This window comes from Carlito syrichta, unplaced genomic scaffold (assembly GCF_000164805.1).
Source record: "Carlito syrichta isolate Samal-C Ts95f unplaced genomic scaffold, Tarsius_syrichta-2.0.1 Scaffold82255, whole genome shotgun sequence".
NCBI lineage: Eukaryota > Metazoa > Chordata > Mammalia > Primates > Tarsiidae > Carlito > Carlito syrichta.
In genome coordinates, this window is record NW_007026351.1 from 425902 (window position 1) to 448621 (window position 22720).

Here is a 22720-nt window from a genome sequence, read left to right on the forward strand (position 1 = left end):
AGTGTCCTAAACATGCCACTTTTAAGCTTCAATTTAAGATAAGCAAAAATAAAAACAGTAGTTTTAAAATACAGAATGTGAAATGAGACAAACACAAAAATCAACACGGTAATGTGAGAACTTTTTCTATTACTGCCTCTAATTCATTTGGGACAATTCCAAAGTTTCCTTTACAGACTAACTGGAATTTTAGTTATGGATTAAACATGGCTAACACACTGATATAGCTTGTTCATTAAATTGCTAAAAAAGAATTTGGGGGTTTCTTATTCAGTGAAAGTCAGAGTATAGATCAACATGCATAAAATTCATTAAGTATTAAATGGAGAAGCAAGCAAAAGCAACAGGAAAATAAGTCAGGATTCTGGGGACAGGTTTGCTAGCTATGAATTCTGAATTTAAAAAAACTGAATTTTTGACACGGGGCAAACTACATTACATCTTAGCAGAAGAGTGCAACTGACATACTACAAAGAAATTTTTTGTTTTAAAGAAAATTTTGGATCTTTTGGACTTTCAACTTTTTTTTTTTTTTTTTGGTCTTTTAAGCACTTAAATGATGTTGAATTATAATTAGTCGCCTAAGTAAATGAGGGTTTTTTTTCTGGCTCACTTCAGATCAGCCTGAAAAGGTACCTATCCTTCTATAGCCCTTCCTGGTTTTTTACCTGTTATTCTCAGAGTAGTCTATCTTAGCTTGCACCTGAAGGTAACTCTTGTTGACACTACATGACAGAAACAGGCTGCAAGGGTGGACAAGGGGAGGCATGTCCCTCTTGTCTTGACAAATCGGTGCCACACACAGAACCCACATTTTCTGAAGCATTCTCTTCATTATACAGCCGCTTGATTCCATCGTAGAAGTCATCTACCTCCATTTCCTCTACTTTGCGTTTAGTAGAGGCATACTTGCACCCGCTGGCAGCTGGGAGATGATGGCAGAAAGCTGCTGTACCTCTGACTGGCACTTCTGGCTTGCTGTTGTCCTTGGAGAAATCTGGGCCTGGTACAGAGGAGGGATGTGATCTGAACACTCCTTTGTCCCAGGTCACCAGAGTGTGCTTGAGGGGACGGTAGACATAAACGGAGTTTAGAGGCAGGGCAGACTGCAGAGTAGAAAGGTGATGTGCCACAAGCTCCCGACAGTGGATCAACTGGGAGCTATCCATCTGGACCAGGAAAAACAAACACCACAAAGGCTATCACTGATCAATACAGGCTGCTCTGTCAGCTCTGCTTCCCCATGCCCTGTATCCCCTCAGTCTTCTTTACTCATCCCACATCTCCTCCCTCAAACTCATCCGTTTCTCCAGCCTACCCATCGTCTTCTTAGAGAGCATGTCCCAATCTGTATTTCTAATACAAATCTCTTTGCAACTTGAATTTATTTGCAATTGTATCCTACACATTTACATGAGAACAGAAACTACTCTTTTGTTCACTGCTATCTGCCCAATGTCTGATTTCTTCCCCCAGTCTATTTCCCATTTAGAAGGCCCTTCATTTCTTCTAATTTTTTCAGTGGAGACAATAGTACAGATAAACACATTTATTAAGAATGTAAGAAGGTCGGCTCGGTGGCTCAGCCTGTAATACCAGCACTTTGGAGGGCCGAGGTGAGTGGACTGCCTGAGTGCATGGGTTCAAGACCAGCCCAGGCAACTTGGTGAGACCTCATCACTACAATAAATCAAAAATTAGCCAGGCACAGTAGTGCGTGCCTGTAGTTCCGGCTACTTGGAAGGCTGAGGCAGAGGGACCACCAGAGCCTAGCAAGTCACTGCTGAGGTGGCTGTGAGTGTGCCACTGCACTCCAGCCTGGACAACGGAGTGAGACTCCAACTCAAAAAAAAAGAATGAAGGAAGAAGCCAGGGGGCAAGAAGAAAAAAATTGTAATCAGGGATGGGGAGGAAGGCTGTCTAGCAAAGAGTTTATAACAAATTATGTATTTTTTTTTTAAAACAGTAAATGAGAACTTTAGACAAGTTATATTTTTATAAAACAGTAAATAACACTAGGAAGAAATGGTTTTGTTAATGTCTTCGCTTAATTTGCAAATTCTGTTAAATCTTTCTTATCCTTAAGGACAGTTCAGGTATTGGTCCTTTCTGGAATTTCCCAGACACTCCCAATCCCTTAAACACCCCAAATGCTGTTCTGTATCAACCTGTTGACATATCTACCATATCTTATTAGAATAACTTATTTAACCATTTAGCCTTTCCATTATAAACTACAAGATCCAAGGTGCAGGCATTCAACTCTCTATCCCTAAAGTTTCTAGCACAAAGCCTGCACATAGAAGGCCTTCAAAACTGTGTCTGTAGTGAAGCATCTCTGCTTACTTTCCCCGTAATCAATCACAACACTGCCAACATAATCTTCTGTAGCAACAGATATTCCTATCCATGTCGCCTCAGCAGCATGCCGGTGCGAGTAGTAGTCTCACTCTGTCCTCTGTCACCCAGGCTGGGGTGCAGTGCCACACTCACAGTCAACTCAGCATCAACCTGCTGTGCTCCGGCAACCCTTTCCCCTCAGCCTTCCAAGTAGCTGGAACTACAGGCATGTGCTACCAACCCCGGCTAATTTTTGATATATTGTAGAGGTGAGTTGCCTGGGTTGGTCTCAAACCCACAGGCTCAGGCAATCCACTCGCCTCAGCCTCCCAAAGTGCTAGGATTATAAGCTGAGCCACGGAGCCTGGCCTGAGTTTAGTATTAATAAGGCTCTCCACAATCTGATCCCGACCTTCTTTTCCAGACATATTTCTTAGCATCCTTCGAATTTGTGCTCTACATTCCTGCTATACAGGCCTTTCTGTTATGCACAAATCTTCCCCTTTCTTACTTTACGAACGCTCATACTATTTCTACTTATTTAAATTGTAATTACCTATTCCCTCCAGGCCTGACTAAACACCATCACCTACAGGAAGCCTATTTTTGACCATTAAACTCTCAAGGAGCCGGGCTCGGTGGCTCAGCCTATAATCCCGTGCTTTTGGGAAGCTGAGGTGAGTGGATTGCCCGAGCCCGCGGATTCGAGACCGGCCTGGGCAGCGAGACTTCATCTCCACAATAAATCAAAAAATCAGCCGGGCATGGTAGCACATGCCTGTAATTCCGGCTACTCGGAAGGCTGAGGCGGAAGGATTGTCGGAGCTGCGGTGGCTGTGAGTGTGCCACTGCACTCCAGTCTGGGCAACAGAGTGAGACTCCAACACACACACACACACACACACACACACACACACACCATAAACTCTCAAGGATCATTTTTTCCCAGTTTTGCATATTTTTATAGGTATTTTGGATATTTCAGGACCAAGTCCTAGTCATCCACATATAACCTGCAGCACACAGCATGAGTATTTGCAATACCACAGAGAAAATAAAGAACATACTCTACAAGCACACATTTGGTTACAAAGTTTTTTTGAGTTGGACTCTCACTCTTGTCACCCAGACTGGAGTGCAGCAGCACACTCAGCCACCGCAGCCTCCACTTGCTGGACTTAGGCGATCCTTCCACCTCAGCCTTCCAAGTAACTGGAACTATAGATGCATGCCACCACATCCGACTAACTTTTGTGATTTAATGTAGAGACGAGGTCTCACCAAGTTGCCCAGGCTGGTCTCAAACCCATGGGCTCAGGCAATCCTCTCACCTTGGCCTCCCAAAGTACTGGGATTACAGGCTGAGCCACTGTGCCTGGCCAACAAAGTTATTTTTATCTCTAAGTATATTCATTATTTTTAGAAAAGTATCTGGGAATAAAGAAGAAAGGCTGATGTCATCCTATAATACAAAAGTAAAAATAACTGAAATTGTCAGAAATATACATGAAAATGGCAGATTTTAACACCTAATGTTTTGATCACTGATTTTTTTTTTTTTCCTAGCTTGAAAAGTGCTCGATAACACATTATGGGTAACACACTATTAACTACTATTAGACTTTTTCCCTCTCTTAAAAAGAAAAAATGCATAATCCTTAACATAGTCCCTCAACTATCAAGCTTATATTTAGGCTAGGTCTTGTCACATGACCCAGGGATGTAAAACAAGCTGAATCATGCTGAAAACAGTAGAACACAACAGCACAGAGAAGGGATGAAGCTTCTGCCAATACTTCAAGAAGCTTACAAAAGGGAGGGACTAGAAATTTTTAAAAAAATCTGGGAAGGGAAAATAGGCTGAAGTGTAGAAATTATTTCTAAATAGTAATTACAGTCATCCTTTGTTATGTGTGGAAGGCTGGTTTTAGGACCCCCCCCAGATAACAAAATCCAAAGATGCTTAAGTTCCTGATATAAAATGGCATAGTATTGGCATATAATCCATGCACATCATCCCGCATACTTGACATCATCTCTGTATTACTTATAATCTCTAATAGAATGCCTAACATCACTTTATTTATGTGGATTCAATGTAGTACATGGCACATGACAAATTCGAGTTTTGATTTTTGGAACACTGTGGAATTTTTTCCCAAATATTTTCAATATACGGTTGAATCCATAGATGTGGAACCCACAAATATGGAGGGCCAACTGTATCTAGTTTAATGAACTATTCTTTAGCAAATGACTAATAGTGGCCTAAAAAAGTAAAAGCTCCACAAATATTCTAATGCCTTGGTCACTAGGCATAAATACATACCATGGCAGAATCCTGAAAAAAGACATGTATTTAAGTAAAAGGAAAATTACTTATGTCACTATAATCTTTCTGTGCGAAAAACTAAGTAAATAGGGAGTTGTATTTTAGAGGTGGAAGACTGGCAAAAAAAGATAGTGCTAGAAAGAACACTGAAAATTATTCAAACCAAAATCATCTATATAAACTTCACTTATACCCAAATCCTAAGTTGTTTGTCCAAAATAAAGCATCAAAATACATTCCCTCCTCTAGTACAATCTGAATTTGTCCTTAAAAAAAAAAAGAGAACACCAAAATAATCTGATCCTTGTTAAGAATCAGTGGAGGAAACAAAACAAGCATACACACACACACACACACACACAAACTGGAATTGGAATTACAATTTAAAACTCCAGACACAAGTCAGTCTTCTAATTAAAAGGATTTAAAATAAACTCTAATTACAGAGTGTCAAAAGAAAACTGATTGCTATTTTTCATAACAATACTGACAAAAGTGATAGGCCCAGAAGGATCCAGGTTTGGTGAACTCACAGAGCACTGAGGAGGACACCTGCCCGAGTAATCTGACCTTAGTGACTTTCAAGGAGATTCTGGTGGGGAGGGTCTGCTTCTTTAACTCCCCTCTAGTTTTTTTTTTTCTTCTTCTTCCTTTTTTTTGATTTGGAGTCCCATTCTGTCGCCCAGGGTGGAGTGCAGTGGCACACTCACGGCCACCACAGCCCCGACCTGCTGGGCTCAGGGGATTCTTCCACCTCACAGCCTTCCAAGTAGCTCGAACGACAGGCAGACGCCACCACATCTGGCTAATTTTTTTATTTATTGTAGAGATGAGGTCTTGCCAAGTTGCCCAGGCTGGTCTTGAACCTGTGGGCTAAGGCAATCCTCTCACCTCAGCCTCCCCAAGTGCTGGGATTATAGGTGTGAGCCACCACGCCCGGCTACTCCCCTTTAATTTTAAACTAGGACATCATTTTTTACTTCTGCCCAGCTAGGAACTAGGGAGATCACTACATTAACCTAGGCAGAGTTAACACCCTTAGATGATCAGGGTAGCCACATCAGTCAGAAAGGGGAGGACATGAGCAAAGCCACACAAGTGGAACAAGGGAGGAAGAAGGGGAAAAAGAGAAAGAAGCTCAGCAGTACTAGAATAGTGACCAAGAGGTGGCACAAGAGGTCAAGGAGGTGTGGGGGTGGGAGGCCAGAAGGGACAAGAGGAAGTTTGCCTTTCAAACCTGGGAAAACTGGCCATACGAAGTCTCATGTTCAGAAGAGGCACAGGCAGAGCTAGTAACAGTGGCCTCTCTCAGCATGAAATGTCTGTGTTTGACCCTGTTCAAACAAAACACTGTGAGTCGTATCCAAAGCAATTCTGGCCTTAGCTCACCAATGTGATCCAAGAATTTCCTATACTAGAACCAGAAATCCAGGAGGAGTATCTGATATTACTGTGGCCTTATCATGGATCTCATCTGAAAACTCTTAGACCTGGTATTTCCTACCCGAACACAGAAAACTTAGCAAAGACAGAACTAAGTCCTGAAGAACCAGAAGCCATCCATATTTAGGCCACACTACATAGTTTAGTCACCAGTCTAAGCTGATTTTAGAGCAGAACTGCTAGAACACGTCCCAAAGTCTCTACCAAGTTTTGTGACCTTACTTTTATTCATTATTTTCCCCATTGCAACTGAATACTACATGGGGCAGAGACCGTTAAAACACACACACACACACACACACACACAGTATTCCTAGTGTGTACCTCACAGATTTCTCAATAAATGTGTGTGTAATGTATTAATATATGTACATGAAACCAGGAGCAGTGGCTCACGCTTGTAATCCCAACACTTTGGGAGGTGGAGGCTAGAGGACTACTTGAGTCCGGGGGCTCAAGATCAGCCTGGGCAACTTACAAGACCTCCTCTTTACAAATAAAAAACAAAACAAAACTGGCTGAGCATGGTAGTGCACGCCTGTTGTTCCAGCTACTTGGAAGGCTGAAGCAAAAGGATCGCCTGTGCCTAGCAGGTCATAGCTGTGGTAGCTGGGAGCATGCTTCTGCACTCTAGCCTAGGTGACAGAGTGAGACTCCAACTCAAACAAACACAAAAAACAATTATACACACACATACACACACACAGGAGGGAGGCCAAAAAAAATGTATACACATTTTAAGAGATGTTATCTATGTATTACCTACAGAAGTTGAATTGAATTACAGTAGCAACGTGTAGTATGACATTCGTTTGTTCAACCAGGCTTCCACCATTTTCTTTGACTGACTTGCCTGTTGCATGGTGACATTACCATTCATTTGATTAACACCATCTTTTGAGTAAACGTCATACTTAAAATGTGTATTCATTTTTTTAGCACCATGTGTATGTGAGCACACGCGTGCATATACACACACACACACAGACACACAAGAGAATGGAACAGAAGTTTTCAAACTCTGTCCCAACAGCCATGGAAGGGTAAAGGCCATATTGAATAGGACTCTGCACTAAACACGTGTTACAAAGTATAGCTTCACTTTTCTACTCTACATCCTGCTATTGTGTGTGCACAAGATTTTGTTGGGGGAAGAAAGGAGAAGGGTTCCACTTTTAAAGGAAACTCTGAAAGTCACTGAGCCAGAATTCTTAAGGTTTGTGTGGTATGGAGAAAGCACTGTTTCTTTTTATCTTCTTCACTACTAAGAAATTCTAAGCCGGGCTCGGTGGCTCAGCCTGTAATCCCGCGCCTTTGGGAGGCTGAGGTGAGGGGATTGCCTGAGCCCGTGGGTTCGAGACCCGCCTGGGCAGCGAGACCTCATCTCTACAATAAATCAAAAAATCAGCCGGGCGTGGTAGCGCATGCCTGTAATTTCAGCTACTTGGAAGGCTGAGGCGGAAGGATCGCCAGAGCCCAGCAGGTCGAGGCTGCGGTGGCCAGGAATGGCCACTGCACTCCAGTCTGGGCGACAGAGACTCCAACTCAAAACAAAAAAAAAAAAGAAATTCTAAAAAGCCTCAAGTTCCCTAAACTGGAGCTATAACATAAAGGAGTTGAACAAAATGATTTCTACGAAGAATCTGTTCAATCCCAAGTTTGTAACACTCCTTTCAGTTAAGGAAAGAAAAGATTTCAGTGAACACTTTCTTCTTCCTGCATCAGAAAACTTAAATACACAATTAAAAGAACATATATCCCTTGAGAAAAAGAAACAGCCTATGTAATACTACGCAGGGATAGCGCTAACCAACAAACTGCTCCCATCATCAGTCTTTCTATGAAAAGACTCTCAGCCCTTCTCTGCTCACAAACTAGAGCCTGAAATTCCCAGAAGCAGAAAGGCAGCACTGACAAATTTGTAAAATATCTTCTCTGGTCAGGAGCAGTGGTTCACACCCATAATCCCAGTACTTAGGGAAATCGAGGTGAGAGGATTGCCTGATCCCAGGGGTTCGACACCAGCCTGGTCAAATTCGTGAGACCTCATCTCTACAATAAATCAAAAAATTAAGCAGGGTTCGGTGGCTCAGCCTATTACCCTGCACTTTGGGAGGCTGAGGTGAGTGGAATCCTGAGCCCACGGGTTCAAAACCCGCCCGGGCAACTTGGCGAGACCTCATCTCTACAATAAATCAAAAATTAGCCAGGCATGGTAGCGTGTGCCTATAGTTCCAGCTACTTGGAAGGCTGAGGCGGAAGGATCGCCAGAGCCCAGTAGGTCTGGGTGACAGTGAGAATCCAACTCAAAAAAAAAAAAAATTAGCCAAGTATGGTGGCATGTGCCTGTAGTTCCAGCGACTTGGAAGGCTGAGGCAGGAGGATCGTCTGAGCCCGGAAGACTGAGGCTGCAGTGGCCAGGAGTATGCCACTGCCCTCCAGTGTGGGTGACCAAGTGAGACTCCTACTCAAAAATAAAATTAAATTAAAATAAATAAAATGTCTGCTCTAAGATCAATTATAACTATCGTACAAAACACCAAAAGTGTTATTCTTGTTTTTCTTTTATAGCATTCTATTCAAAGTTTTAATGTTCAATAACTGCAGTCCTTTGCTACAATTATTTACTATAAAATGTTTGTAAGCCCAGAATTTAACAATCTCCTAAATAAAATTGAATGAAACAAATCAGAATAACTACTGCAAAGTCAGAATAAACAGAGCCATATAAAGGAAAAGTAGATTCCTGAGTCAGTTGGGAGAGGAGCATGGTTTGCAACAAATCTAAACTTGTTAAATTGTATTTGGGGACATAAACAGAACCAGTAAGACTTCTCACAAAGTAGTAGCTAACATATACCCCAATTCAAACTTTCCAACTGAATAAGCATTTTCTCCACCTTACATTTTACTTAGGTGGTTGGTAATTTACCAATCTATACATTTTACAACAATTTGTAGATACAACTTACGAACTAATCTCAGGCAATAATAGCACTACCAAGACAAGACCTCTTTCAGAAAGGTAGCTTTCACCTGCTGCAGTCTGGCACAGATACTTCACTTACTAGTCAACAATAACTTATTTGCAATTTATGTTTCTGTCATCTATTATAAAATGAGGGAAGAAGAGAAATACTACATGAAACCTACAGATGTAGCTAGGAGGTTTCTTTATACAAAACTAAAGAATATATTACTGAGAACCTTTTTAGTTTTTTTAAATTCTTAATCTAGAAGGGCTGAAAAGAAATTTACAAGATACTTTCTAAATTTTCTGAGAAAAAAGACATCTAAACCTGTAAATTTAAAATGTATACTTTACAGACGGGCTCGGTGGCTCAGCCTGTAATCCCGCGCTTTGGGAGGTTGAGGTGAGTGGATTGCCTGAGCCCACGGGTTCAAGACCTGCCTGGGCAACTAGGCGAGACCTCATTGCTACAATAAATCAAAAAATTAGCTGGGCGTGGTAGTGCACGCCTGTAGTTCCAGCTACTTGGAAGGCTGAGGCAGAAGGATCGCCAGAGCCCAGCAGGTCGAGGCTGTGGTGGCCGGGAGTGGCCACTGCACTCCAGTCTGGGCGACAGAGTGAGACTCCAACTCAAAAAAAATGTATACTTTACTCGTCTACTCTTAAGAGTGATTTGCCATTACAAGATGAGCAATGTCTCTTAACATGGTAACCTTATGTAGCCTAATAAAGAAAAACTTAAAATGAACACTATGTAGACTGACACCTACCTGTGCTTTCTGAAGCAGTTCAATTGTAAGAGGAAGCCAATCAGGAATCAGTTTCTCCATTTCCAAGCTAACCATGGCCAGAGCAAGCATGGATCCTTTGAATTGCAGAAGTTGGTTGCAGGCCATACAGTGAAGGAGTTGCTTGGTAAGGACTGTCAAATGTTGAGACGGGCTCAATTTGGGTAAACTGAAAAGTAACTGAGGCCTAGTTGACACTGCAATGGCATGGAACTGAAAAACCACAAGATCGTTATTTTAATTTAAGTATCTAGAAAATTATGTCTAGAAATTGATATAACCTATTCAATTTCTACATTTGCAGTTTTAGCTTCACTGATTTGACATATATCCTAATTGCAATATTTTCCTTTTCCTAAAAATCAGTACAAAATAAATGAGTGGACAAAGTAAATGTTTCAAGTTACTGAAACAGGACTACATATTCAAGTAAACTAAAACACGTCAAGTATATTTACAATGTGAAGAAAATCCAATGGTGTGGCGGTGTGAAGATCCCAATTCAACTTATCCAGAATAATTCTCTCCATTCTCAGAATTTCAGATGAGGAACATCCACAGAAGCTGTCTCTCGCCAACACCTTCAGTACTGGAATTCTCTATCCAAAGCAAAGGGGAGCAGGGACAGGGAGAAGAGGATAGAAATAAACTCATTTTCAATTTTTGTTATGGCAAACAAAAAGTAAGTTAATACATGGAAGGAAATTTTCATAAAAAGAAATAACTAATCTTGAAGGAATTTATTACCTCATCTTCCTCAACAGTCTTGGCAGCTAGGAAAAAACAGCTGATCGCAATACAACTCAAGTATTTTGGGTGGGCCTAAAATTTTGAAGCGGGAAAAAGCAACTTTAGTGATTTTTCAAAAAGGGTTAACTTTTTATGACTGTTTTTAAAATATAGATATGCAGATAAGTATGCACACAATTGTATGGGATCCAATTAATGTGACTCCCACCCATTGTTTTCTAGATCAGTGACTCCCACCCATTGTTTTCTAGATCAGAGTTAACTTATTACAACCGTAGCCACATTAGTCTATGAAAATAAGATCAAGTCCACTGCTCTAAGTTCAACCAAAGCCAGTTAGCCAAAGTTCATTTCTTTCCAATAGAGACGAGCTTGATTGTAGAAGTTTTTATTTAATAAGAAATATTCCCCAAATTAAAGATACATTTTTTCACTCTGTCACCCAGGCTGGAGTGCAGTGGTACAATCACAGCTCACCACAGCCTCAACCTCCTGGGTTCAGGTGATCCTTCGGCCTCAGCCTCTTGAGTAGCTGGGACTACAGGAATGTACCACTATAACTAATATTTTGATTTTTTGTAGAGAGGAGGTCTTGCTATGTTGCCTAGACTGGTCTCGAATTCTTGGGCTCAAGCAATCCTCTTGCCTTGGCCCCCAAAGTGCTGGGGTTACAGTTGTAAGTCACTGCACCCAGCCTGTATAAATATGTTTTTTAAGCTAGTTTCATTCTATTTAGGGAAATGAGAAAGAATATAAAAAAGATTACTAGTACACTCAAATGCTTTAAAAAATTACAGGACACTAGCAGATGACTAGAAATATTCTAATTCTTAGGTGTACACACACACACACACACACACACACTCATACGTCTATATTCAAGTTCCATAATAAGAATGAAAAGAGCCGGGCTTGGTGGCTTAGCCTATAATCCCGCGCCTTTAGGAGGATGAGGTGAGTGGATTGCCTGAGCCCACAGGTTAGAGATCCGCCTGGGCAGTGAGACCTCATCTCTACAATAAATCAAAAAATCAGCCGGGCGTGGTAGCACATGCCTGTAATTCCAGCTACTCAGAAGGCTGAGGCGGAAGGATCGCCAGAGCCCAGCAGGTCGAGGCTGTGGTGGCCGGGAGCGGCCACTGCATTCCAGTCTGGGCGACAGAGTGAGACTCCAACTACAAAAAAAAAAAAAAAAAAAAAAGAAAAGGTCCTAAATCTGTACAAAATTAATGAGGAAAAAAAAGGAGCTTTTTTGGATCTGACCCACAGGAGAACCTGAATATGCCTGTTTTCTACCTGTAATAAGGCAGGCCCACTCTGTGTGTACTGGTCAATGCAGCACCAGAATCCAGTTGTCAACAATGAACAATTCAGTCCAATTATATTGAATGATACAAAGATAATTAGACAACACAAAAAAACCCCAGTAAAACCTGTTGTAATATTTATGTTATAGTTGAATAAAATATTACATTTCCAAACTGTGGAAGACTTCTGATGACCAGAATACATCTAGATTAATTAGCTTATCATTTAACAAACATGCCATACACTGCCTCAGTGTATTTAGAGTCTAGAATCTTCCAATCCTGTCTGCATGAGAAGTTGGCTTAAAACTATCAACATTTTAATATAATTACTAATATCAATCAGAGCATGACAATTCAGAAAACACATCCATTTATTTGTATGTATCCGTTATGTCTTTAGCCTACAAATGAGATAGTCTCAGAGGTTGAGACATCACAAAGGTGATTCAGGCAGTGAAGTCAGATCTAGCTGCTAAGATAGTTTTCCAGCCTCCCTTATTTCCCCATGTGTGCAATATGTAAAACTCACATCCCTCGGGTATTGAGTTCATTGCAATACCTCCCAATCAAGAGCACTAATAATAATAAATTTAGTAATGAAAAGAATCCCAATAGCAAACACGATTTAAAAAAAAAAAAAAAAAAAAGCAAACAACAGTCCTCAACTGTGGTTGTATGTTAGCATCATCTGAGCAGTTGGTTTTTGCTGCTTTATTTATTTTTATTTTTTTGAGTTGGAGTTTCCCTCTGTCGCCCACGCTGGAGTGTAATGGCACGTTCATGGCCACCGCAGCCTTGACCTGCTGGGCTCAGGTGATCCTTCTGCCTCAGCCTTCCAAGTAGCTGGAACTACAGGCATGCACCACTACGCACAGCTAATTTTTAAATTTACTGTAGAGATGAAGTCTCACCATGTTGCCCAGACTGGGCTTGAATCCCTGGGCTCAGGCAATCCTCTCACCTCTGCCTCCCAAAGTGCTGGGATGACAGAGGTGAGCCACTGTGCTCAGCTGGCTTTTGCTTCTTTAATATAGACAACCAGATCTCACTTACTAGAGGTTCAGATTCAGTAGGTCTGGGACAGGGCTCGGTTTCTGAACTTTTAAAGAGCTTCAATTTCTTCTGCACAGATAGGACTGAGGCTCTAGTCATTGCTACAGCCCTTTAATAGTCAGCTTTAAGTATCTCTAAGCTACGAAAACATTTTAGATTGCTTCAATAGAGTAACCATCTTTAAGTAAGGGTACCTGATGTTAATAAACATGACAGGACCCAATAAATAAGAAATATAAAAAATATCGCATTTGACAAAATTCTCTATTTCTCCCGATGAATTTCCTCAAATTTGTTTAAAATGTCTAAAAAACATGGCAAGAACCTTGTTTTATACCAGAAGCTATGAAAATAATTACTGAAGAATATACAATCCATAAAAGGACACTAATCTTAAATTCATCTTTCTGAGCAATTATCTGTGGTAGTTAGATATGACAGATGGGGGGACATGGACAAGTTGCTGAGATAATAGTAAGCATTTCTCAGATAATCCAGATTTTAGGCAATTAATATCATAGTAATTAAGGGTTCTTTAATTCTTTTATTAGTGCAAGTTGAAACATAAAAACGTAACTGAATGGCTATCCACATTCTGACATTCCACAATAATTTCATGCTAATAATAAAGCATTTATTTCACAGTTCCCCCGGTTTACATATTCCTAGTCATACAGATGACTAACAGTTGAATTGCTTTTCTACTCTTGTTTGCCTTGCCATTAAATAAACGCTGACTTTCTGCTTTAAATGTGTTGAGGGCCTACAATGACTGACTTAACATAACATAGCCAATGATACAGCAATAGGAACAATGTAAAACTTATCAATGTATTTGTATGCTGTCATGCAACAAAAATATACCAAGGTTGTTTAATGATATCTTATTATATCCCAAAGTATGCACCTTAGAAAGTATTTACACATTGTTCAGAAAACATAATATGGATATTCAGTAAATAAGTAATAGAGAAACATGCAATAGACTTATACTTTTCTAGTCTAATTCACTGTCTACCTTTAGTATACCAAGAAGATGTTAGAAGATGACTAACCATTGTGCCAATGCTACATGGCTTGCACTAAAATTAAGAGAAAAAAAATTCGTAAGCTAAATATAAATTATAAATACTTGCAAAAAGAATAAAATAAAATAAAATAAAATTACAGACTACAATTAGAAACACTTCCAGACTGGGCACAGTGGCTCAGCTTGTAATCCCAGCACTTTGGGAGACTGAGGTGAAAGGATTGCCTGAGCCTGGGGTTTTGAGACCAGCCTGGGCAACTTGTTGAGACCTCGTCTCTACAATGAATCACAAAAACTAGCCAGGCATGGTGGCGTGCATCTGTTGTTCCAGCTACTTGGAAGGCTAAGGTAGAAGGATCAACTAAGCCCAGCAGGTTGAGGCTGTGGTGGCCGTGAGCATACCACTGCACTCCAGCCTGGAGGACAAGAGTTTTGTTAGTTAATTTAGTTCAGATTATAAGTTCCTGTTCAATCTTTTTTCATCATCTTTAAATTTGTAATTTATCTTTTATTCCTGGTATCTTTCATTTATTAACGTTTTTTGTTTTGTTGTTTTACGTTGGAGTCTCACTCTATCATCTAGGCTGGAGCGCAGGGGCACGATCACAGCTCATTGCAGCCTCAACTTCCTGGGCTCCAGTGATCCTTCCACCTCAGCCTCATGAGGAGCTGGGACTACAGGCATGGGCCACCATGCCTAGCTAACACCCTCCCCCCAAAAGAAACACTTCCAAAATTTTAAAACTGCAGCAGAAGACACAATGTTTTCTTATGGGTTCATACATCATTCTCCAGGATAGTTCTCTATGTCTCTCCACTTCTCTATAGTTCTCTATAGTCTCTCTAAAGAATGCTTCAAGTAGCCCTTGGTTTAGCACATAAACACTCCAACAAGAGATTATATGTACATGCATCTTAAAATAATTACCTTTACAGTAGCTAAAAACCTGTCCAAAAGACTGCTAGCCAGAGCAAATGTTTCTGGATAAAGGTTGAACTGGTACTTGAGTTTGGCCAGCCACTGAATTACTTCATCTCTCTGGGATGGAGAAACATTCTATAAGGGAATAAAAACAAATAAATAAAATTAAAGTAAACAAAGACAAAGTTCAAATTATCATCAAGAGTATGTTTAGAATTCTCTCGATGGACTTAGAGTCCATAATATCGAGTGATCTATCACAGAAATAAGGAACTGAGTACCACATGTTCTCACTTATAAGCAGACCCTGAACACTTATCATAATACTTTAAGAAGGGGATTGGCAGTAGTGGGAAACTGCCAGGGGAGGGAGGGGGGCACACTGCATCACTAAGGTTACCTGATCTCAAACCAGGTGAAGTGGGGACCAAAGTAAGGTCCAAACTTTACCTATACAATGACCATTTGTATACCTAACCCAGAATTGTACCCCACATCTTTAAAATAAAAATAAAAGAATTCTCTCATAAAAGGCTAGTAAACATTACAAAAACTGTTTATATGTTAAAAAATGTTTTTAATGTCATTCAAAATCTATCAAACTTGAGATGGCTGAAGATAAAACTATACTGATTAATGCATTTAATATCAGTAGCTAATACCCTCTTAACTCTTTATTAAAGTATTCACCATCATCTTACCAAATATCTATGCTGCCTAGGCAACAGAGCAAGACCTCATCTCTACAAAAGAAAAAAAAAATGTTTTTTTAATTAGCTAGGCCTGGTGGCACATGCCTGTAGTCAAAACAACTCATGAGGCTGAGGTGGAAGGATCGCCAGAGCCCAGGAAGTTGAGGCTGCAATGGGCTGTAATCGTGCCCCTGCACTCCAGCCTAGGTGACAGAGTGAAACTCCATCTCAAAAAAACAAAACAAAAAACGGTAATAAATGAAAGATACTAAGAATAACAGATGAATTAAAATTTAAAGATGATGAAAAAAGATTGAACAGGGAGTTAATCTGACTAAATTTTTTCCACAAGCACAAAACATTATTCCTACATATTATTTTAAACTGCTGAGTATAGACTTAATTTTAAAAGGTATACACTTCAAAGCAATAATTATTAGATACTTTTACTCTTGAGTTTCAGAGTCACCATTAAAAAAAAAAAAACTAGTAATAATCTAATGCTAAATTAAACAGATTCTTATGAGTACTTCTGCCAGGTAAATACAACAAAGTACATAAATGACTGTGATTAGTGAAAAATTGTACCTTCAGTAAATGAGGATTCCAGACAAATGAAGTTAGCCCAAACACTGTAGTCTTTATTATTAGTACCATCTCTGATGGAAATTTCAAAAATATTAGTCATGCATCACTAAACAATAAGGATACATTTTGAAATGTCACGTGTTGTTAGATAATTTCACTGTTGTGTCAACACCATGAAGTATACTTAATCAAACCTAGATAGTTTAGTCTATTACATATCCAGGCTGTATGGTAGCCTACTGCTCCTAGGCTACAAAGCTATGCCGCATGTTACAGCATTGAATGCTATAGGCAACTGTAACACAATGGTACATATTTGCATATCTAAACAGAAAATATACAGTAAAAGTACAGTATAAAAAATAAAAATGCTCCACCTGTATAGGACACACACCAGGAATGGAGCCTGCAGGCCTGGAAGTTGCTCTGGGTGAATTGGTGAGTGAGTGGTGAGTGAAAGTGAAGGCCTAGGGATGTTACTGTAGACTACTATACAGACTTTATAAACACTGTATACACAGACTACACTACATTTATTTTTTAAATTTTCTTTCTTCAATAATAACCACCTATTAGTGATATCAGAGAGATAACTTCTATTTTACTGTACAGTTAGACTAGATCTATCGTTCCCAAACTGAATACATATCAAAAAAAGCATGAAACTTTTAAAAAATATAGATTTCCACAGCTGCCATTATCAGTCCAATAGGGCTCTGGGTGTGGGGCCTAGATTAAGGAATCTTCTGGGAGATTCTAATACACCTAGTAGCCTAGTGGTTCAAGATCCTTTAAGCCTTTAAAATTCCTTAGAGTTCCAAAATTCTAATGAAAATCATCTCTGTATAAACAGTTTATGGTAGGGTTTTTTTGTAAATCAATGCAGTTTAGCAAATAAATTGAGAACACCTAAAAGTATGTGTCACTTTGACCAGTTTTCAGTTTCCCCAAATAACAATATTATCACGAACTAGAAAGTACTAATATATAAAAGAACTTCTCTATATACAGGTGCCAACAGCATAATAGGGAACTTGAATAAATCCTAAAGGAATATGATAATCATTTATTTGAACCATATTTACTGTGGGTCTATTATATGCCAGTAATCAAAAATGACACAATTCTGTTGCCTCAAACCACCAGAAAATTGTAATACTGTATAAAGGAAGTCCAGAATGCTGTGGGAGCACACAGAACATGAGTGACAGGTAAGGAATAGGAGAGGCAAATTAAAAGAGAAAGCCTGGGCACAGTGGTTCATTTCTGTAATCCCACGGCTTTGGGAAGATGAGGCAGGAGGGCAGTTTGAGGCCTGGAGTCTGAGACCAGCCTGGGCAACATAGTTGAGACCTCATTTAAAAAATAAATATTTCGGGCTTGGTGGCACACATCTGTAGCCCCAGCAACCCAGGAGGTTGAGGCAGGAAGATTCCAAGCACCCAGGAGGTCAAAGTCACAGTGAGCTATGATCACATCACTGCACTCCAGCTTGGGTGACACTGTGAGACCCTGTCTCAAAACAACAACAAAATTATGAGGGAATGACTTCAAAGTCTGGGGCAGAGGAAGTTAGAAGAGGGAAATAAGAGGAAAAAAGCACAAAAGGTGCTAAAAGTTTCTAAAAGAACAGGTATACAGATAACAGTAAGTGAGAGGCCAGCTAGCTATCTCCCAAAAAGATTCCAACATTGGTAATACCTTACTAGTTCACTTGAATTCCTTACACAATATTTTACTTTTTCATTTATTACCAGCATTTCAAGAAAAAAATTAGAAAACTTAGAGTAACAGTGTTTGAAAGGAAGTAGAGAAGCATGTCCTCAGGAGTAGCAGAACAAAGGAATTAGAATAGAGACATGTACCTGGGCTTTATTCTGGCAAGCAGCTCAAGCCCCTATAGCTCCTTACCCTACCCTCATCTCATCTCCTATCCCCACTAGACTCAGCCCACCTAAATTACAAGTATTAAGTATGGCTTCTATATGGTATTAGTAAAGGCAAATCCTTAACAAGTGGGTCACTCCTAGTAGTTCTGATACTACTCTGTTCTTTGGTATTACCTAATACTTGTTAATCTCTATAGAAACAGGCCAGATTAAGTGTTAATATAGCAATATACTGTTAATTTTGGGTAGATTATTACCTGCAAAGACCATGTGATAAAAGTATACTGCTGTTGGTTACATGCTGACTCAAGGAGACAGCAGGAGGAAGAGGAAAGAAATAGTTCTAAAAGCAGCTGGAGAAAAGACTCGGTGGCTCAGCCTGTAATCCCAGCACTTTGGGAGGCCAAGGCGAGTGGATTGCCTGAGCCTGCGGGTTTGAGACCCGCCCAGGCAACTTGGCGAGACCTCATCTCTACAATAAATCAAAAAAAAAAAGAAGAAAGAAAAGAAAAGGTCTGAGGTTCACTAGAATGTTACAACATAAGGGCAGAAAGTTTTTTTCTACTCTTATGTTCCTAATACCTAGAATAGTGTCTGAAATACAGCAGATACTCAAAATAACATTTGCTAAATGACTAAATTCCCAAGTAATCTAAAATTCACATGCACAGAAATATAAAAATGAAAAAAGTATAATGGAAAGAGAAAATGCCTTAGAAAGAGGTTCAAGTTAGAATTTTGTTACTTATTAAAGTCTTGAGCAAATCGGTGCTACTGCCTATTTCAAAGGCTTAAATATCAAAAGAGACAGTGCATATATAAATGCTCATAGCATAGAAGGCAGCATAAAAAGCTAATTTGCAATTTGCAAAATGCCAAATAACAATAAATGTAGAATATATTTCTTCAGCTTGTGGGAAAGAATGATGCAAGTAGGAAAAATTAGAATACAGAATTAGAAAAGGCATACAGATTCCAACCTATGAGCAAAGGATAGCCCAGGAGGCTTAGGTATCTGTCACTCATTCACCCATACATATTAAACAATTTCTTGGTCACTACTTCATACTCCAAGCACATTAGATACTCAGGATAAAAAATTGTGCAAGACATCTTATCCAGTCAACATTTGAATACACTTCATAATTATTTGTGAGAAATGAGTATAAAAGTTTCTAAAAGAACAGGTATACAGATAACAGTAAGTGAGAGGCCAGCTAGCTATCTCCCAAAAAAGATTCCAACATTGGTAATACCTTACTAGTTCACTTGAATTCCTGAAAACTGCTGATGAAAAAGCAATTTTTTATTCATTAAAGACACTGGTGGTCGGGCATAGTGGCTCACACCTATAATCCTAGCACTTTGGAAGACTGAGGCAGGAGTATCACTGGAGCCCAGGAATTTGAGACCAGTCTGGGCAACACAGCAAGATCCCCATCTTTATAAGAATTTTTTTTTAATTAACCAGGCATGGTGGTGCACGCCTGTAATCCTAGCTATTTGGGAGGTTGAGGCAGGAGGGTCACTTGAGCCCAAGAGAGCTTGAGGTTACAGTGAGCTATGATCATGCTACTGCACTCCAGCCTGGGCAACAGAGCCAGATCTTGTCTCAAAAAAAAAAAAAAAAGAAAAAAAAAGACAATGTGTAGCTTCAGTCTCTGTGGCTAACTATATGAGTGAGATCCCCCTCCCTGAAAAACCCTGGAATTGATTAATAAAAAATTGTGTATTTTTTTAAATTTTAAATTTCAGTCACCTTTAAAGTACTCTCCATTTGATGCAATTCATCTATTGAGACGCTTTTTCCACTGCTCAAAAGTTTTGGAACTTGTCAAGTTTGTTGCCTTTTAGTGCTCCTGCCATTCTTGTTTCACCTTTTCCACATGAGCAAAATGTTTCCCATTCTTGGCAAACAACAAAAAAAAGCTGCTCAAGGTGACATGCAGTGAATAGGGATGGTGAGGCATGGGGGTCAAGCTGTTTTTGGTCAAAAACACAGCATGATGTACGCAAGCACACTGATAAATCACCCATCATGAAACGGGCAAACATGTTAAAAGACTCTCCAAAACAAATTCACTGAAGTCAAACACAGCCTCTCACAATGATGCTTTAGGTACAATGATGCCGATGGGTTCCTAGAACACTTACCTAGTGGGAGAAGCCTGTACTACAAGGAGCCCACACTCCAAAAAATAATTCCAGGTTTTTTTGGTCCCTCCTTGTATATTCAGAAATAAAGAAGGTTTACTACTGTCAGTATTAGACAATGAGGAAAGAGAATTAATCTAACTAACTTCTAAAAGCTGTAACTTAGATTACAATAAAATTAACAATGTAAAATGTTTCCGAAGGAAACAAGGTGCTTCTCAAATAAAGACTAGAGCACATCCTTTAGCAGTACATATTCCTCCAATGCAGTATAAAGAAAATATTATATGTGGCAGTGGTACAATTATTTTTTATAAAATTTATTGATCTAAAGACAGAAATCATTACCTGATTTGTAGGCATTTTCGGCACATTCACTTTCCACATCTGGGCTTCCCTAGAGATTGCCTTTTCCAACAGGAAAGACAATCTCTGGTTTTCCAAAGGTCCTGGAAACTTCATGATACCCTTTGGATCTGTATGTCACCCAGCTTGATGTAGCTACCTATAAAATCAAACATAAATGTTTTAAATTTAATTATAGAGTAAGTGTAGCATTATCTTTTATATATAATACATATAAATATATTGGTACTTATTAAGCAATTCATAAAACAAAGTAAGAATGTTATGAGGCAGTATAGGGTTTTACAGCTCTTAAAAATATATGTTAAAATATTACAATAGTGAGCTACCTAAAACATTCTCATTTTAAATCTGAAATTCAGCTATGAAGAGTATAAAAACAAGGCTATAAAATTGACAGAACCTTTGGACTCTGATCAAAGCATGTTATTACTATGTCAAACTGTCAAACTTTTGCCAGACTTTTTATACTACGAATCCTTAGAAGTAGTTGTTCCAAACATTCCGCTTAAAAACTTCGTCAAGTAAGAGCCACTACAGTTTCTCTTCATTAAGAAAGCATATCAATTACATTAAATCCTGCCCATTGCCACTTCTTCAGTATGAAACCACCCCCTTCAGTAAGAAACCATCTTAAACTGTGCTTCTAATTCAGCATCCACCAGCTACACATGTGGCTATTTAAATTTGACTTGACTAAAAAGAAATCACTTTAAAAATCAATTATTGAGTCATACTAGCTCCACTTCAAGTATAGCCACATGTGGCTAGTGGATACTGCATTAGACAGTACAGAAAAGGATCATTTCTAGCAATGCAGAAAGTTTTTTTTTTTGAGTTGGAGTCTCACTCTGTCGTCCAGACTGGAGTGCAGTGGCCGCTCCCGGCCACCGCAGCCTCGGCCTGCTGGGCTCCAGCGATCCTTCCGCCTCAGCCTTCTGAGTAGCCGGAATTACAGGCATGCACCACCACACCCAGCTGATTTTTTGATTTATTGCAGAGATGAGGTCTCACTGCCCAGGCGGGTCTCGAACCCGCGGGCTCAGGCAATTCACTCACCTCAGCCTCCCAAAGGCGCGGGATTACAGGCTGAGCCACCGAGCCCGGCTAATGCAGAAAGTTTTATTGGACAGTGGTGATCATGAAAGTTCCACTGCACAGTGACTAGCACTCTAAAATAAACAGTAAGTCTAAACAGCAACAGTCTGCAGTACAGACGCAACTGAGAGTCCAAGAGAAATGTCTCTAAGGTTAAAAAAAAGTCAACTACAGAACTGAAAGGTTTGACTTAAGAAAATTAAATCAGGGTTGGGGGTGGGGGATAGAATTGGCAGTAGTGGGAAACTGTGGGGGGCATGACAACACACCTCATCAACAAGAGTACCTGCATAATGAACATTTGTATACCTATCCCTGAATTGTACTCCACATCTTTAAAAATAAAAAAGAAAATTAAATTAGGAAGTTGCTGAAGAATGTGAAAGGTCTGGCTTGATTCGTTGAAAGCTAAGCAACAAAAATGGTGGTTAACTTCAGAAAGAAAGATTACACAAGAAAGTAAATAGAGCATAGTGTTTACATAACAATAATAATGAAAATACTGGATACAGATTTCTTTCTTTCTTTTTTTTGGTTATTTATTTTAGAGCCGAAGTCTCACCAAGTTGCCCAGACTGGTTTTGAACTCCTGGCCTCAAGCAATCCTCTTGCCTCGGTCTCCCAATGTGCTGAGATTATAGGCTGAACCACCACACCCAGCCCAGATTTCAACAAACATTGTGATAAAACTGCATTGGGAAGATAAGGGAATATAAATATGGGAGTAGGGAGAGGGCAGAATGAAATCTGTAAATATCTAAAACTGAAATATCAAAAAAAACAGTAGAAGGAATCCCTATCAGTACTCATTACTAAACATCCTTGCAACTAAAAATTAGTTGTACTCCTCCCCCAAGCTACTGATATAAAATTTTTTTAAAAATTAAATAACAGTAGGACAAGCTACTTGAAAGTGTGATCTTAAAGAAAGAGAGAAGAGTTGATAATGGTTGACTCTGGAGAGTGAGAAGAGTTAGGTAAGAAAGGCCTACAG

General features: G+C 39.5%; 1 protein-coding gene across 4 annotated transcripts; it reads right to left on the reverse strand.

Annotated features, from left to right (window-relative positions):
• Nucleotides 1–537: 537 nt before the first annotated feature.
• On the reverse strand, nt 538–20769 carry CCNI (cyclin I). Of its 4 annotated transcripts, none has more exons than XM_021711171.1 (6): nt 20611–20769; nt 14946–15074; nt 10622–10696; nt 10456–10473; nt 9857–10087; nt 538–1169 (listed from the first exon to the last, which is right to left on the reverse strand). In XM_021711171.1, the coding sequence occupies exons 1-6, from the start codon at nt 20722–20724 to the stop codon at nt 726–728; spliced, it is 1011 nt and encodes a 336-aa protein (XP_021566846.1). In that variant the 5' UTR covers nt 20725–20769; the 3' UTR covers nt 538–725. The 4 variants fall into 4 exon arrangements, with proteins under 4 accessions (XP_021566846.1, XP_008053790.1, XP_021566850.1 ...); XM_008055599.2 differs by having other exon boundaries at nt 10333–10473; XM_021711175.1 differs by lacking the exon at nt 14946–15074 and having other exon boundaries at nt 10333–10473; nt 20611–20767.
• Nucleotides 20770–22720: the final 1951 nt, after the last annotated feature.

Bases quoted from the DNA above. Each gene is read 5' to 3' on its own strand.
- CCNI (XM_008055599.2), bottom strand. From the start codon at position 20,724: ATGAAGTTTCCAGGACCTTTGGAAAACCAGAGATTGTCTTTCCTGTTG. The intron at 15,075-20,610 runs GTAATGATTTCT...ATTCCCTTATAG, and splicing joins CGAAAATGCCTACAAATCAG to AATGTTTCTCCATCCCAGAG. The intron at 10,697-14,945 runs GTAATTATTTTA...TCAAAATTTTAG, and splicing joins GGTTTTTAGCTACTGTAAAG to GCCCACCCAAAATACTTGAG.